This window comes from Acartia tonsa, chromosome 14 (assembly GCF_053477335.1).
Source record: "Acartia tonsa isolate MP-2025a chromosome 14, ASM5347733v1, whole genome shotgun sequence".
Classification (NCBI taxonomy): Eukaryota; Metazoa; Arthropoda; class Copepoda; order Calanoida; family Acartiidae; genus Acartia; species Acartia tonsa.
The window spans coordinates 16,438,429-16,453,951 of NC_137273.1; the positions used below are offsets into that span (position 1 = coordinate 16,438,429).

The 15,523-nt window shown below is 33.1% G+C and overlaps 3 protein-coding genes across 6 annotated transcripts; 2 read left to right on the plus strand and 1 right to left on the minus strand.

Annotated features, from left to right (window-relative positions):
• Nucleotides 1-1,589: 1,589 nt before the first annotated feature.
• Nucleotides 1,590-2,107, plus strand: LOC145305713 (histone H4). Its single transcript, XM_080147445.1, has one exon. The coding sequence runs from the start codon at nt 1,767-1,769 to the stop codon at nt 2,076-2,078; it is 312 nt and encodes a 103-aa protein (XP_080003571.1). The 5' UTR covers nt 1,590-1,766; the 3' UTR covers nt 2,079-2,107.
• Nucleotides 2,108-4,409: 2,302 nt separating this feature from the next.
• Nucleotides 4,410-15,186, minus strand: LOC145305573 (histone H2B-like). Of its 4 annotated transcripts, XR_013874624.1 has the most exons (4): nt 14,951-15,186; nt 13,955-14,808; nt 13,016-13,077; nt 5,228-6,040 (listed from the first exon to the last, which is right to left on the minus strand). XR_013874624.1 is itself a non-coding variant. In XM_080147255.1 (3 exons), exon 3 carries the CDS (start codon nt 5,203-5,205, stop codon nt 4,831-4,833), a length of 375 nt encoding a protein of 124 aa, XP_080003381.1. In that variant the 5' UTR covers nt 5,206-6,040; nt 13,016-13,077; nt 13,955-15,186; the 3' UTR covers nt 4,410-4,830. The 4 variants fall into 4 exon arrangements, 3 of the variants coding, with proteins under 3 accessions (XP_080003381.1, XP_080003384.1, XP_080003385.1); XM_080147255.1 differs by having other exon boundaries at nt 4,410-6,040; nt 13,955-15,186; XM_080147258.1 differs by lacking the exons at nt 13,955-14,808; nt 14,951-15,186 and adding an exon at nt 13,551-13,737 and having other exon boundaries at nt 4,410-6,040.
• On the plus strand, nt 10,921-11,603 carry LOC145305572 (histone H2A-like). The gene has a single exon (XM_080147254.1). The coding sequence runs from the start codon at nt 11,174-11,176 to the stop codon at nt 11,549-11,551; it is 378 nt and encodes a 125-aa protein (XP_080003380.1). The 5' UTR covers nt 10,921-11,173; the 3' UTR covers nt 11,552-11,603.
• Nucleotides 15,187-15,523: the final 337 nt, after the last annotated feature.

The following is a 15,523-nucleotide window of genomic DNA, read 5'->3' on the forward strand; positions in this document are numbered from 1 at the left end:
AATATATTTGATATTCAACATTATTTAGAAGTTTAACAAAAATTGCGTTTATATCTATCTCAAAATTACTTAAATACAGTTATCTTTCAATAGAAATACATATATCTTAAGACTTGATTATAGAGATGATTAGATCACAACATATACCTATTTGTCATAGGAATTCATAAATGATTTTTCATCTAAAATATTATTTTTTAAAAAGGCAAAAATCATCGCGTTATAAAATCTTAGAACTACTTAAGTAGGCATAAAAAGAAGTATTTTCAAGTATTTATTTTTTCTACTTAAACTCAAAAATATGATATAATCAAATAATTTTCATGGAGCCATCACTCTTTAGACAAGACTATTATTTTAGGTTTTAATAAGAGGTTAATTTTTTTAGCGAAAACTTATTCGCATCGTATTATAGACAATTTTCTGTGTAAAGTAAAATGTACATAAGATTAATTCCAGTTTAGTTGGCCCCAAAGGGCTAAACTAGCATAATCATTATAAGGACGAATATTTAATTATGGAGAGTATTTTAGTTATTAATTTAGACACACGAGAATAGATCTTTAGATGACAAACTTATCTAGACTATTCAGTTAGATAGAATTTCTAGAAATAGAAATCTTATAATTAATAACATAAGTTTGTATGCCCATTTTTTGATTTTGGCTTTTTTTAAGAGCAATATTTCAAATGATATAATCTTCCTGTTAACTTTTTGTGTACAATTGGCTATAATGTTAAATGAAATATCTCTTTAATCAAATCGTAAAACGTAGGTGTGTTTTTATCAGCAATTATATTTAGGTAATTTAGGGTATTGTTAAAAGTTCTATATAATGTTGAATATTAAAACTCGGGTATTAATTTCTTTATGTTCGTTTGTCTGACTTTCTGATTTAGTTATGCTTCATTAGATTATGACAAAAATCACTTACATTGTCATTATAAAAAGCTTGATTTCTGAAAGCATGCTTGAATTAAGATCTCCGTGATACACCCAATGAAACATTTGACATAGACAAATAGAATGACATTATGAGGTCCATTATTATGTAGATTATCTTTGTACTTTGACTTTGTATATGACTATGTATGAAGTAGATGAACAGCTGCTTTATCTTTGTACATTAAACTTTGTAATCTTTGATGATGTTCAGGTTCACCTAAACTAAACATGGACATTATTAATGATTGGCGCTTTTATAAATGATTTGATCGTATTTAAATGAAAGGGTAGAGAAGTTTCAAATTGTCCTCGGGATGGTTTTGCTATTTTAATTTAAGATTCAAGTTTTTGTGTGGTTTTAGGCTATTTTTGAGTATTCTTCATTCCTATATTCTCGAATAAAGAGCTCTTAATACTGTTGGGGGCGCAAACATTAGTTAAAGATATGAGAATAAATTAAAACAAAAGTCAGTCTGTTAAAATGTTTTTGTGGTACAAATATTAAAGATAAATAAACACATTTTCAACGTTTTATGAAAATTTCCCTCCTATTTCTTTTGTATTGTGAATGTGAAAAATAGAACTTAATCCCTAGTAATCCTTCCCCCTCCCCCCAGGCCCCCTCTCTCTCCCACTACTATATGTTAAGTTGCGCGCTTCACACACAACGTTGTTGTTGTGTTGTTTCACCTGACTTTGTTGTACTGGAACGTCGAGACTAACATCCAATAGGAGTTGGAGATAATTGAGCGGATTGACTATAAATATGGCGTGTTTGGGTTAATCAATTCAGTTTCAATTTTGAAATTAAACTATCAACATGACCGGCAGAGGCAAAGGAGGAAAGGGACTCGGCAAAGGAGGCGCTAAGAGGCACAGGAAGGTGTTGAGGGATAACATCCAGGGTATTACCAAGCCCGCCATCAGGCGTTTAGCTCGTCGTGGTGGTGTCAAGCGCATCTCTGGTCTGATCTACGAGGAGACCCGTGGAGTACTTAAGGTCTTCCTTGAGAATGTTATCAGGGACGCTGTCACCTACACTGAACACGCCAAGAGGAAGACTGTCACCGCTATGGATGTTGTCTATGCCCTGAAGAGGCAAGGCCGCACCCTGTACGGATTCGGAGGTTAAATATAACTACTGCTCATCGGAAGAACAAACGGTCCTTTATAGGACCAACCATTTATATCAACAAGAGATTAATTATTTTACGAAACCTACTTATGTGTACATACTAATACTTATTAGGTTATTTATTTAATAATATCTATTATTTATTCTGACAAGCCTTGCCTTAAAAGCAAGTAAGATGTATACATTTAATGATATAATGATACATTTTTGCCTTCAAGTGCAGGGGTGCAGCCATATAGACATAAATTTCAGCATATCAAGAATTTTCTTAATCTGTTACGTAGTTCCCCTTTAACTCTTTTCAATCCGCCTCTCAGTCTATAGCGGTAATAATGTTTATTGGTGTCTGAAAGGTTACTTTTTGAAATTGAAATGTAAACAATTTGCACATTTCTATTATGCAACAAAAATACTAGTCTGTCTGCAATGCATTATAAAGAACATCTTAATAAAATCCCCATATAAGGAAATCTTTTTTTTTGTTTGGGGGTGCGGGGGGGGTGAATAAGGGATAGGCCAGATAATGAAAGTTGTTCTTAATTTTTTTGCATGAATTCAAACCTATATAATATTCATAGATTCACCCCCCCCCCCCCCCCCTAGTATATGTGTCAGAAAAGCAAGATGTTTTTTGGTGGAAGGGGGTGGAGTGCAAAATCCCATACACAGACGAACTAATAAAACATTTGGTGAGAAAAAAATATGACAAAATCATTAGAGAAGCACATAAAAATCATGAAATGGACTTGTACAACAGATATTCAGTTGTAATAACAAAAAGACATTGTAAATATGCCAATACTTAAATAAATTTAGGAAACCTTTATAAAAGGTTTGGCGTTATCCTGTTAGAAATTTTTTTATCAATTTTTAAAGCGGATTATTACAAAAATACGCAAAAAAAACCGGATTAATCCGTGGATTTTCCGGATTCTAGCAATACTTTAAAGGCCTTTTTTTTACTGGGTACAGGAAAGAATCTAAAACTGCATTTTTCTTCTTCATATTTTTACATTAGCTTTTCTCCTATTTCTAGATCCTACAGCGGCCATTTTCTAACCCTTACTCAACCTAACCTAACCTAAAATAAGCATGAAAAGCTACTGTGAAATATTCGGAGGAGTAAAAAAACTCAAGACGCTATACTAATTTTAGCCTAACAATTAAGAATCCGAATCTGCTATTAAAATAACGGATTCAGGATTGCCAATCCTAGAAGCATGAACGGACAGAACTTTGTCTAGACTAGACCGGATTGTCGTTGGGATTCCAGCTATCTATCTTGAAATGAAGACGAGAAATTACACATAACGTTACGGACAGACGGACAAAGTTAATCAGGGGTGTATATTCTGAAAATTTTACCCTGCTATAAGGGGGGGGGGGGGGGGGTAATTTGTGGGTTGGGGGAAAAAATGTAAAATTAAAAGGACTGAAAATATTTTTTACATTTGCTCCCCTTCCTTGGTGGAAAAAAAAATTTAAAAAAGTGTGGGAGGGGGGGAAAATATAGAATTCTTTAATAGTTATTTCTCGCATCGTATTATAAACAGCTTTCCGCGGATATAGAATGTACAATAATAATATTAAACCAGTTTTTAAAACCCCGAGGTGCCTTCCTTTTAATCTTATGATTGTACATTTTTATATTCGAAGAAAGCTGGATATAATACGATGCTAGACATTTTTAAGCATTTTCATAAGCGAAACTTGATTAAACTTATTTGCTTAAATATGTATAAACTAAATTGACATGTCAAAAATGTGTTTGGCAGCCAATATAACAAATTAAACATTAATATGCGGGTGAGGGTTTCATCAACAACAACCCCCTTAAATTTGAAGTTTAATAGCCTTTATTACCCTCGCAAGATTAACAAAATCCTGAGCACAACACTGCAGGGGTGTATATTCTACATGGGATCCCCTGCTCAGGGGGAAAAAAAAAAATAAGTTGTTGGAGGGGAAAAAAAATGTAAAAATTGAGAAAACTGAAAACATTTTTTCTATTTCTCTCCTTTCCTTGGTGAAAAAAAATGAGTGGTAGGAGGGATAAAATAAATAAAATATAGAGTTCTTTAAATATTTTTCCATTTTCCCCCCTACTTGGTAAGAAAAAACTAGGGAGGAAAAAATAAAAAAATTTGTAGCAGGGGAAAAAAAAAATCTTGTGCAGAATATACACCCCTACAACACTGACATTAACATGCAAGATTATAAGTCAACAAGAGTTAATCAAATTCTTGGTATATAATATGAATGGGCCTATTATCAGACCAGGATCATCTTTTAACTTAATTCAAACTTGAAGCATGACTTATAATCCACCCAACAGTTTTAAAGTAATATTCTGCTGAGCTGGATCTTAAAATCATTTTAAAGATCCAGCTCCTATAAAGCTTTAGTGGATGCTGTCTACTCGTTTTTACTGGTAATATTAGGCTTTAAGCAAATAAAATTAAAAATTCTACTCCTTTTGTAAGTCTTAACTAAATATCATATTGACAAATTCAGTTTATTTCCCGAAAGCATACGGTAACTACTTATAACAAAATAGTTACCAAATTTTATGGAATTGATGAACGTGTCGGGGAAACATACTTCACAACTTCATAAGCAGAGGTAATAGAATTTCTTATGCCAATGTTAGGTTAGATAAAAATTAATTATAATGAATCTCTTGTTTTGATATATATAGTTGGTCCTATATAGGACCGTTTATTCCTTAGGGCAGAAGAGATGGATCAAATTACTTGGAGCTTGTGTACTTGGTAACAGCCTTGGTACCCTCAGAGACGGCGTGCTTGGCCAACTCTCCGGGCAGGAGAAGCCTGACAGCAGTCTGGATCTCCCTGGAGGTGATGGTGGATCTCTTGTTGTAGTGAGCCAGACGGGAGGCCTCAGCAGCAATACGCTCGAAGATGTCGTTGACAAAGGAGTTCATGATGCTCATGGCCTTGCTGGAGACACCAGTGTCGGGGTGCACCTGCTTCAGAACCTTGTAGATGTAGATAGCATAAGACTCTTTGCGTCTCAGCTTCTTCTTTTTCTTGTCTCCCTTAGCAATGGCCTTCTGGGCCTTGCCGGACTTTTTAGCAGCCTTTCCTGAAACCTTGGGTGGCATGGTGATGTAGATTGATGAATCTTGTTAAATTCTAAAATATCCCTGTTTATATACTCACTTTGTGTTCTATCACTACAAATAATCCCGCCTTCTATTCATAACTTATTCCCCTTTTATTTTTGTCACTAAGAAATGTAGCTAGATGGGGGTGTATAGTACACAACACCGCGTCGAGCCGTTGCGGGCGAGGTATTGCTATGAGCACTGTGAGTTTGTTGTACTGAAACGACCAAACAACCCCGTACAGGCAAGGCTTCCTAGAAAATGCGGGAAACTTAAAATTTTCAATCTGAGATAAACAAGCCTAAGCGAGAACAAAATTTTATTACTAAAATACGATAAAATAATTTTTATCTCAATAAAAATAAGTTAAGAAGACAATCTGAATGCAAACTTTCATTATTGTAGATAAATTATAATCTAAAGAAAAACTTGTGCTTATCAATACACTAGAGAACTTCCTAGTGAGTTTAACATACTTTTGCTAAACATGATAAGAAAAAAATTATCTTAATAATCATATAATGATTTAAAAGCATTGAAGTTATCTAGAATAATTGAACTAAAAAAATGTTATCGGAGATATCAATTTGTGTTATTGGGTAAAAACTTCTGAATCATCTGAAACTAAAAATACACACAAAAAATTGTTTTAACAAATTGACTAAAAAGGTTTGTTCTCGCTTAGTCCTAAATACAAGCTTTGTTTGGGTATTATAGCCGATACAGTACATAGTTCTGTCCCTTTAAATTTGAAATGGCTTGGCTTGGGTTCATATCCGTTCATCTGTTGTTTGTGTCTTTTTTCTTTTACCGCCAAATTTCCACTTGCAAACTGAAACAAAAAAATATAGAATGTTATTTTTTGTGTCCTTTTATGGTCTCAGCTCTTCGCGGATGTTAAAATGAAAAATTTTAAGATTAAATCCAGTTTTGTTAGACCCGATGTATCGCATTCACTGGCTAGCTAAACTAGTAGTAATTTTATGAATTTTATTTTTATATCCGTGGCAAATTGTCTGTAATTAGATGCTATACATGCTTTTTTAGTATGGTTGAGGACCGGTTCTAATCCAGCGAATATTAATCTTAATAAGTTATCGTGTAATTCTCATTTCCCTTTAAACTTGCTACTTTTAGAATTACTAACGTAAAGGCGGAAAAAAACAATATATATTAGATTTGATACGCATAAACTACAAAATCTTTAAAAAATAACTCTAATATCTTTAAAAGAAACCAAGATAATCATATAAATAAATTGTCTATCAAAGCAATACCGACAGACCGACGGACAACGCAATCTATAGACTGAATGCGTATGTCACAAGAATCTTCACTTAAAAAAAGCTTAATATCTTCAATAGAAGCCAATAAAGCATTACTGACAGCTAGGTAGGCAGACAAAACAGTGTAGCTGAAAAGTATGTGCATAGGTCATCAGAAGCTTTAAAATGTAGCCTAATATCATTTATAGAAGCCAAGAAATTCATATTTCTTCAAAGAAATTAAATAAGCATCACTGACAAAAATAATCTTTGAAAATATCAGCTTAATCTAAAGGGTGAGCAAAAAAAAATGCGTAGATTTTTAAAATTCAAATTGCGTGGCTTGTGTTAATAGTAGAAAAATGTTACGCATACCATTAGAACCGATAAGAAGTCTATTTTTTGGAAATATAAGAACGATTCCTCTGCTACGTATAGTTAGGGAGCTACATGTTAAAATGTCCCAATTGACTTAAAACTTGACTTGCGAGTAAATTTTGGGACATTTTACCACCTAGCTCATAGATTATTTGTAGCACAGGAACCGTTCTTATATTTCCAAAAAATACAGTTCATAGCGGTTCTAACGATATGCGTAACATTTTTCTACCATTAACATAAGCCGCGCAATTTGAATTTTAAAAATCTACGCATGTCTTTTTGCAAGAATTATTGTCTAATATTTACTAATATACTCGCAAGTCAAGTTTTAAGTCAGTTGGGACATTTTAACACGTAGCTCCCTAACTATACGTAGCAGAGGAATCGTTCTTATATTTCCAGAAAATAGACTTCATAGCGGTTCTAATGATATGCGTAACATTTTTCTACTATTAACACAAGCCGCGCAATTTGAATTTTAAAAATCTACGCATTTTTTTTTGCTCACCCTTTAATAATATATAGTAGTAAGTTTTTTTTGTCTGAAGCTTAAGATCTTAGAAACTGCTGGTCTGAATTGGTCATGTTTTTTAGGGAAGCTTTATAAATATCTGGGGGGTGTTTTAAGCTGTTTTCCAGAACTCTCCCGCCTTCCCCTAGAGGCTAGTGGCGAGGCAACTAGTATCTTTAAAAGAAGCCAAGAAAATCGCGTTTCCCCTTTGCCGTGCAGATAGACAGACATAGTGAGTTAAGTATCTTAGCTCCTTCCAAGATTTAAAATAACAAGGATGACAACATCCATAAAAGCGAAGCACTGAAACGGTAGGACAAACGGACACATTAACGCTTGTATAGTGTAAGAACTGAATAATCAGAATATAAATGTACAAGAGTCGAAGCAAAATTGTAAGTAAATTTGTTGAAAAACTGCTTGATACATGATAATGTTTATGGACATACTTACATGTTTAGGACTTGATTATAGAGTTGCTTCGCTTATAACATTGTACTTTGTTGTCCCAGGAATCATTACACCAAAATAATCAGATCAATCCGATAATTAGATCACATAAAAATTTGTCAAAAAAGTAGAAAAATCAACATGTTTAAAATGAACGTATGGACAATCTGGTATTGATTATAGAGTTGCTACGCTTACTAAATCGTACCTAACTGCTAAAGGAATCACCATGCAAAGTTTGAAATCGATAGGGCAATTCTAACATGCCTAAATTAACGAAAAAAGCTATCTGTCTCGCAACGACCTTATAGAAAAGCTTTGCTTTTAAAAAAAGGGGTATTTTCACGAAAAGTATTTGTATGTAAAAATTTTAATGACCAGACTAATGGCAATGACATTTTTTTTTATAATATCAAGAATACAAAATCAAACTTTCTTGATATTTGGAATCTTTGAATTATGTCTAGTTAGCATTACCGATTATCCTCCATGGAAAACTCTTTAAAAAAAATAAAAAATTCAAAATAGGCTGTGTTAAACCCCAAATTGTGAAAATATGTTAAGTCCAAGCGACCTCAGTGTTTTACTTAACGAATGATATGGCCTTCAGTTATCGTATTACATCTAGTTTTCTACGAATATAAAGGTATATGATCATAAGATTAAAACCAGTTTTTTTAGCCCGTGCCTTCGGCATCTCAAGGCTTTTAAAAAACTAGTTTTAATCTTATACTTGTACATTTTTTCATCCGCGGAAGCTGTTTATAATACGATGCGATACATAACTATTAAATCCGTTTTACATTTATGAGCTTCGCTATTTATGGATATTTTTTTTCTTATTTTTTTGATTAAATATCATTCAAAAACTAACCTTATGCTGCAACGAAAATAATCGTTGAAAGTGTTTAAGACTGCCTTTTTCTGACCATTTTTTAGAATCTAAATCCTTAATATAAAGTTCTGTGGCTTAAGATCTCAAAAATACTGAAGCTACTTGTAGTCAACAGTCTACACAACGTTTGGAATTCAAAGAAACTTGCTCTGAAAACAAAAATCAGACTTTACAACAGTAATGTGAAATCAGTTCTTCTTTATGGAGCTGAAAGCTGGAGAACTGTGAAAACTGAAACAAATCAACTTAATGCATTTCACAATAGCTGCCTAAGAAGAATTTGCAAAATATTCTGGCCAAACAAAATATCAAACATTGAGCTGTATGCTAAGACCAAATGCAATAGTATTGAAGCAGAAGTGAAATATAAAAGACTAAGGTGGCTAGGACATGTGCTCAGAATGGAACAAAATAGGTTTCCAAAAAAATGCTTAAAATGGAACCCCACCACCACTGGTAAACGTAAACGGGGACAACCAAAAATGACCTGGAGGCGGAGCACTGAAAAGGACCTCTTTAATTTGGAATTAACATGGGGAGAAGCTGAAGCACTTGCCAGAAAAAGGAATTCATGGAGAAACAAGGTGTCCGTATTCTCTGGACTTAACAGTCAAAAAGAGAGATGCGCCTGATGATGATGACTTGTAGTCTAAAAAAAATTAAAAACTTGAAGATTTCAGGGCAAAAACGCAGTAAGATGATTTAAAAGTATAATTTCAATTTCGTATAGAAAGAAAGGTCATGAAATTAAGATAGAGAAGATATCAAACCCTTTCACTTGCGACTGAGACCCTATATAATTGAACTTGGGACTGCATTCGTAGGGGGAAGAACAATAGCCTAAATCCACCCTAAGGCTTAAAATAAAATAATAGTATAAAACTACACAGGGCCCATGTGAAGCTTTCTTAAAACTCAATCAGCTCCGTGGTTAGCAAAATCTTAAGAGACAGGAAAAAAAGACCTTTAAATCAAGAACTTTAATTTTTGGGCCAAAATCTTAATAAATGTAATTTCCATTCATTGAGCTACCTAATAAAATAAATAGGTAAATATTTTTTGAAAGTAAAATATCTTTTTAATAAAAGATGTCCGTCCGTCCGTCTGACGAAACCTTCAAAGAAAATGTGAATTTCTCTGCTGCTATTAAAAATAGAAAGCTAATTTTTTTTTATGAAGAATCCAGTATATACTTTACTCTGTCCGTCGGTCTATCAGTAATGCTTTGACTGGCATTAAAAATCCACAGGAAAAAGATATAATCCTATGCTATATGAGATAGACAGCTGAATTTCTTATCATGATTCTACTAAGCAATAGCACATAGTCTGTATCAAACTTGGTCCGTTGGTCTGTCTGTAATGCTCTAATAACATCTAATTTCCACAGAGAAAATGTTTTTTTCTCTTTGCTAGGTATTAAAAATAGAACTTTTTTTAGTTTTCTGAGATTAATGCGCATCTACATTCTACCCTATAAACCATGTTGTCTGTTAGTCTTTCTGTGTTGCTCTGAAATGCATCAAAATAAAAATATGCCGTTTTTTCAGCTATTTTGAAACATAGAATGTTGTTTTTTTTGTGTGAAGATTCATAGGACCATTGAACGTCTACTATACAACTTCTAAAGTCCGTATGTCTTTCAATAAAGCTGTGATGATATTCTGTTTGGGAAATATTTTTTTCTTAAGAGTTGATATATTATATAATTGCGGATGAACTCCTATCATCTAGAGCAGAAAAATAGCATAAAACTATCTTCAGATTAAAATCACTAAAATCATCCGAGGACTTTTATGTGGCTTCCCTAAAATGTCAAACTCAATCGGATCAGTAACATATCAAAATCTTAAGCAACAGATAATATAACCTCACTACTTTATATTATAGGATAAAGAACATGTAATTTGTGTGAAGATTTCTATGAGTATTTGGCATCTTTTCGTCATTAAAATTATTCTTCTTTTTGGCTGTTTACATATTTATATATTTACATTCAAGAGCTTTGCTATTTATGGATGTTGTCTTCCTTGTTAGTTTATAAATACCTTAAAACTTAAATTTTAATATTTTTTAAAGTCTTATTTTCAAACCTAAAACTCTGCAAAAATAAATAAACGGTCTTTGTTAATTTTCCCGGTAAAAGGCAGGTGAACTTTCAAAATATGAGGGAAAATATTTATTTTGTACAACTAGAAAGGGGATATAACACACTCAAACGCACGTTTATAGTGCGGTGCGTGCGTGCGTGTGTGCACGTTTGGGGCGCTTAAGAGGATTAGAAGGGGGAAGGTTCTAGGAACTTCTAAAGAAAAAGGGAAAGAAAATAGAAAAATGTATATTTTTACAAAAGGGAAGGCAAATATTAAAAACAAAGTTTGTAATCGGGTAGGGGTATAAATAAGGCAACAAAACAGATAAAATTCAGTTTCGAAATTTTGTTCCAAACACCTAACAAATCATCATGTCTGGCCGCGGAAAGGGAGGTAAAGTCAAGGGAAAGGCAAAGAGCCGTTCAAGCAGAGCCGGTCTGCAGTTCCCAGTTGGACGTATCCACCGTCTGTTGAGGAAGGGAAACTATGCTGAGCGTGTTGGAGCTGGTGCCCCAGTCTACATGGCTGCTGTCATGGAATACTTGGCCGCTGAGGTTCTCGAGTTGGCTGGTAATGCTGCCAGAGACAACAAGAAGACCAGGATCATTCCCAGACATCTGCAGCTCGCCATCCGTAACGACGAGGAGTTGAACAAGCTGTTGAGCGGTGTCACCATCGCCCAGGGAGGTGTCCTCCCCAACATCCAGGCTGTTCTTCTCCCCAAGAAGTCTGAGAAGACCAAGGCTTAATTTCATCATTGACCGGATTACTGACCACAAAACGCCCTTTACAGGGCAACCATATTTATCTAGATAAAGATTATTCTTAAATTAACAAGGATGACAACATCATAAGTAGCGAAGCACAAAAAATAATAGATTGGAATACGTACAAGTAGATTAAAAGGGTATTTATTAAAATCAAGAATAGATTTATGGGATAAAAAAAAACACGAAACCTTGTTTTATTATGTATGATGACGATTGTCAAAGTAAATTACATAAAAGATGCTCATAATAATGGGAAAATTTATTTTGATACTGATATCCCATAAAGTTTAAAAATTGGATAAAAAAAAACACAAAGATATGGGGAAATATGTAAAACATATTAAAATAGCCAAAAACCTGATTAAAGGCAGCCTGGCCGCCATGATTGTTGTCTTGAAACAACAGAAAATTTAATTTTTCTTCTTATGGATTATTAACTTTAAAAAATTAGGAAAAATGGACCATATACTCTGAAGATATGGAGAAAAATGTGAAAAATATAAAAATAGCCTAAAACCTGCTAAAAAGGCAGTCTGGCCGTCATGTTTGTTTTCTTTAAAAGACGGGAAATTTAATTTTGATATCTATAATTGAAAAATTTTTGAAAATCAGGCCATAAACACTGAAGATATGGTGAAAAATATAAAACTAGCCTAAAACCTGCTAAAAAGGCAATCTGGCCTTCATGGATGTTTCTTTAAACGATGGGAAATTTAATTTTGATATCTATAACTGAAAAATTTTTGAAAATCGGACCATAAACACTGAAGATATGGAGAAAATGTGAAAAATATAAAAATAGCCTAAAACCTGCTAAAGAGTGGTCCGACCGCCAAAGATGTTTTATAGTTAATTGTGCTCCTAAATTATGGGAATGTTGTCAAAAATTTTCAGCCTTTTACCTTTAATAGGAGCCGAGAAAATCACGTTTCCCCTAATTCATTAATTACGGACGGACGTACGGACATAGTGAATTATAGAGTAGCTTCGCTACTAAAAATGTCATTGGCATTAGTCTGGTCATTAAAATTTTTACATACAAAAACTTTTCGTTAAAATACCCCTTTTGTTAAAAGCAAAGCTTTTCTATAATTAGGGTCGTTGCGCCCGTCCGAGACAGATAGCTTTTTTTGTTAATTTTGGCATGTTAGAATCGCCCTATAGATTTCAAACTTTGCATTGTGATTCCTGATTTCAGCATTCTATCTTTTATAGGAGCTGAGTAAATCCAATTTCCCCCATAGCGTTACGGACGGACGGACGGACAAAGTGAATTATAGAGTAGCTTCGCTACTAAAAACATATACTAAATTAACCTAATAATACTGCTGTTATGGATATTTATGGTTTATAGTTATACTATTAGAGTCCAGTTCCTTTTAACCCAAAAGGCTGTCTAAACTCCTAAGGAAGGTAGAAGATCTTAATTTGAAATATTATCACCTCATCTTGTTATAAAGTTTTGTAGAGAATTGTACTTGTTTCAATTCAGGCACCTTTCAATTCTATAAAATAGTTTTACTTTTTTTTGTGCGTTTATTTAAAATTTTACTTTCAGGAAAACTTAGTTTGCCAGTTTTAGGGGTAGATATTAAACCCTGTTTCTATAATAACAATATTCCTCAATGGAATTAAAACAAGGATGACAACATCCATAAGTAGCGAAGCACAAAAATCCGTGGATGGGACTGACGGTCATAGTTGTTTTCTTCAAACGACGGGAAATTTAATTTTGATATCTTTAACTAAAAAAAAAAATTTGAAAATCGATCCACAAACACCAAAGATATGGGGGAAAATGTAAAAAATATAAAAATAGCCAAAAACCTGCAAAACGGCAGTCTGACCGTCATAGTTGATTTCTTCAAATGACGGGAAATTTAATTTTGATATCTTTAACTGAAAAAAATTTGAAAATCGGTCCATAAACACCAAAGATATGAGGGAAAATGTAAAAAATATAAAAATAGCCAAAAACCTGCAAAAAGGCAGTCTGACTGTCATTGTTGGTTCTCCAAACGACGGAAAATTTAATTTTGATATCTCTAACTGAAAAAAATTTGAAAATCGGACCATAAACACCAAAGATATGAGGAAAAATGTGGTTAATAAAAAAATAGCCTAAAACCTGCTAAAAAGCCGTCCGACCGTAATTGATGTTTTTTAGGTAATTGTGCTCCTTAATGATGAGAATGTTGTCAAAAAATTTCAGCATTCTATCTTTTATATGAGCTGAGTAAATCCCATTTCCCCCATAGCGTTACGGACGGACGGACTGAAGGACGGACAAAGTGAATTATAGAGTACCTTCGCTACTAAAAAATAATAATATAATAATGAAAAACTAAACTTATTCTATCATACTCGAAGTAATGAACTTACCAAATTGAAGGTAAACTCTGTGGTAGATTTTTTTGCTCTTTATAATCTTTATTACCATTTCACTTTTTATTCTGAAAAAAGTATACGAAAACATATAAAAACAAGGATGACAACATCCATAAGTAGCGAAGCACAAAAAATCGTAGATGGGAATACGTACAGGTAGATTTAAAAGGTTTTTACTAAAATCAAGAATAGATTTATTGGATAAGATAAATATGAAACCTTGTTTTATTTTGTATGATGACGATGGTCAAAGTAAATTATATTAAAGATGCTCATAACAAATGGGAAAAATTATTTTGATACTGATATCCCATAAAAGTTTGAAAATTGGATCAAAATAAACAAAGATATTGGGAAATATGTAAAACATATAAAAATAGCCAAAAACCTGATAAAAGGCAGTCTGGCCGCCATGGTTGTTTTCTTAAAACGTCAAAAAATTTAATTTTTAAATCCTTAAAAACTTTAAAAATTTGGAAAATCGGACCATATACACTGAAGATATGGAAAAAAGTGTTAAATATATTTATAAATAGCCTAAAACCTGCCAAAAAGGCAGTCTGGCCGTCATGGTTATTTTCTTTAAAGACGGGAAATTTAATTTTGATATCTTCAACTGAAAAAATTTTAAATATCGGACTATAAACACTGAAGATATGGAGAAAAATGTTAAAAATATAAAAAAAACAGCCTAAAACCTGCTGAAAAGGCAGTCTGGCCGTCATGGTTGTCATCTTTAAAAGACGGGAAATTTAATTTTGATATCTATAACTGAAAAAATTTTGAAAATCGGACCATACACTGAAGATATGGAGAAAAATGTGAAAAATATAAAAATAGCCTAAAACCTGCTAAAAAGGCATGCTGGCCTTCATGATTGTTTCTTTTAACGACAGGAAATTTAATTTTGATATCTATAACTGAAAAAATTTTGAAAATCGGACCATAAACACTGAAGATATGGAGAAAAATATAAAAATAGCCTAAAACCTGCTAAAAATCGGTCCGACCGCAAATGATGTTTTATAGTCAATTGTGCTCCTTAATAATGGGAATGTTGTCAAAAAATTTCAGCATTCTATCTTTTATAGGAGCTGAGTAAATCCCATTTCCCCCATAGCGTTACGGACGGACTGACTGACGGACGGACTGACTGACGGACGGACAAAGTGAATTATAGAGTAGCTTCGCTACTAAAAAGTGAATTATAGAGTAGCTTCGCTACTAAAAATGATAGATAGAATTAAACACATAAGGAAAAAGGATAAGAGGATGAATACTCACCCCTTTTTCATGGTAAAATACTACTTCCCCATCCCTAAATTTAGAAGCAGACGAAAATCAAAAACCGCCCAGGGCTTTTTGTAAGTCAATCATAAATAATAATGTGAATAAAAAGAAAAGCAATACTTAGCAAACAGCCGTGGGCGGTCAGAATCAGCTGAATGTTCATTATGAAAAAAATTTCCCCCTTTTTAGAAATAGAAGGATTCATCTTTCATGAACAAATTTTTTTAAATAAAAATAAAATTCTATGTAATTTTTAATTAACCCATTAGTGAC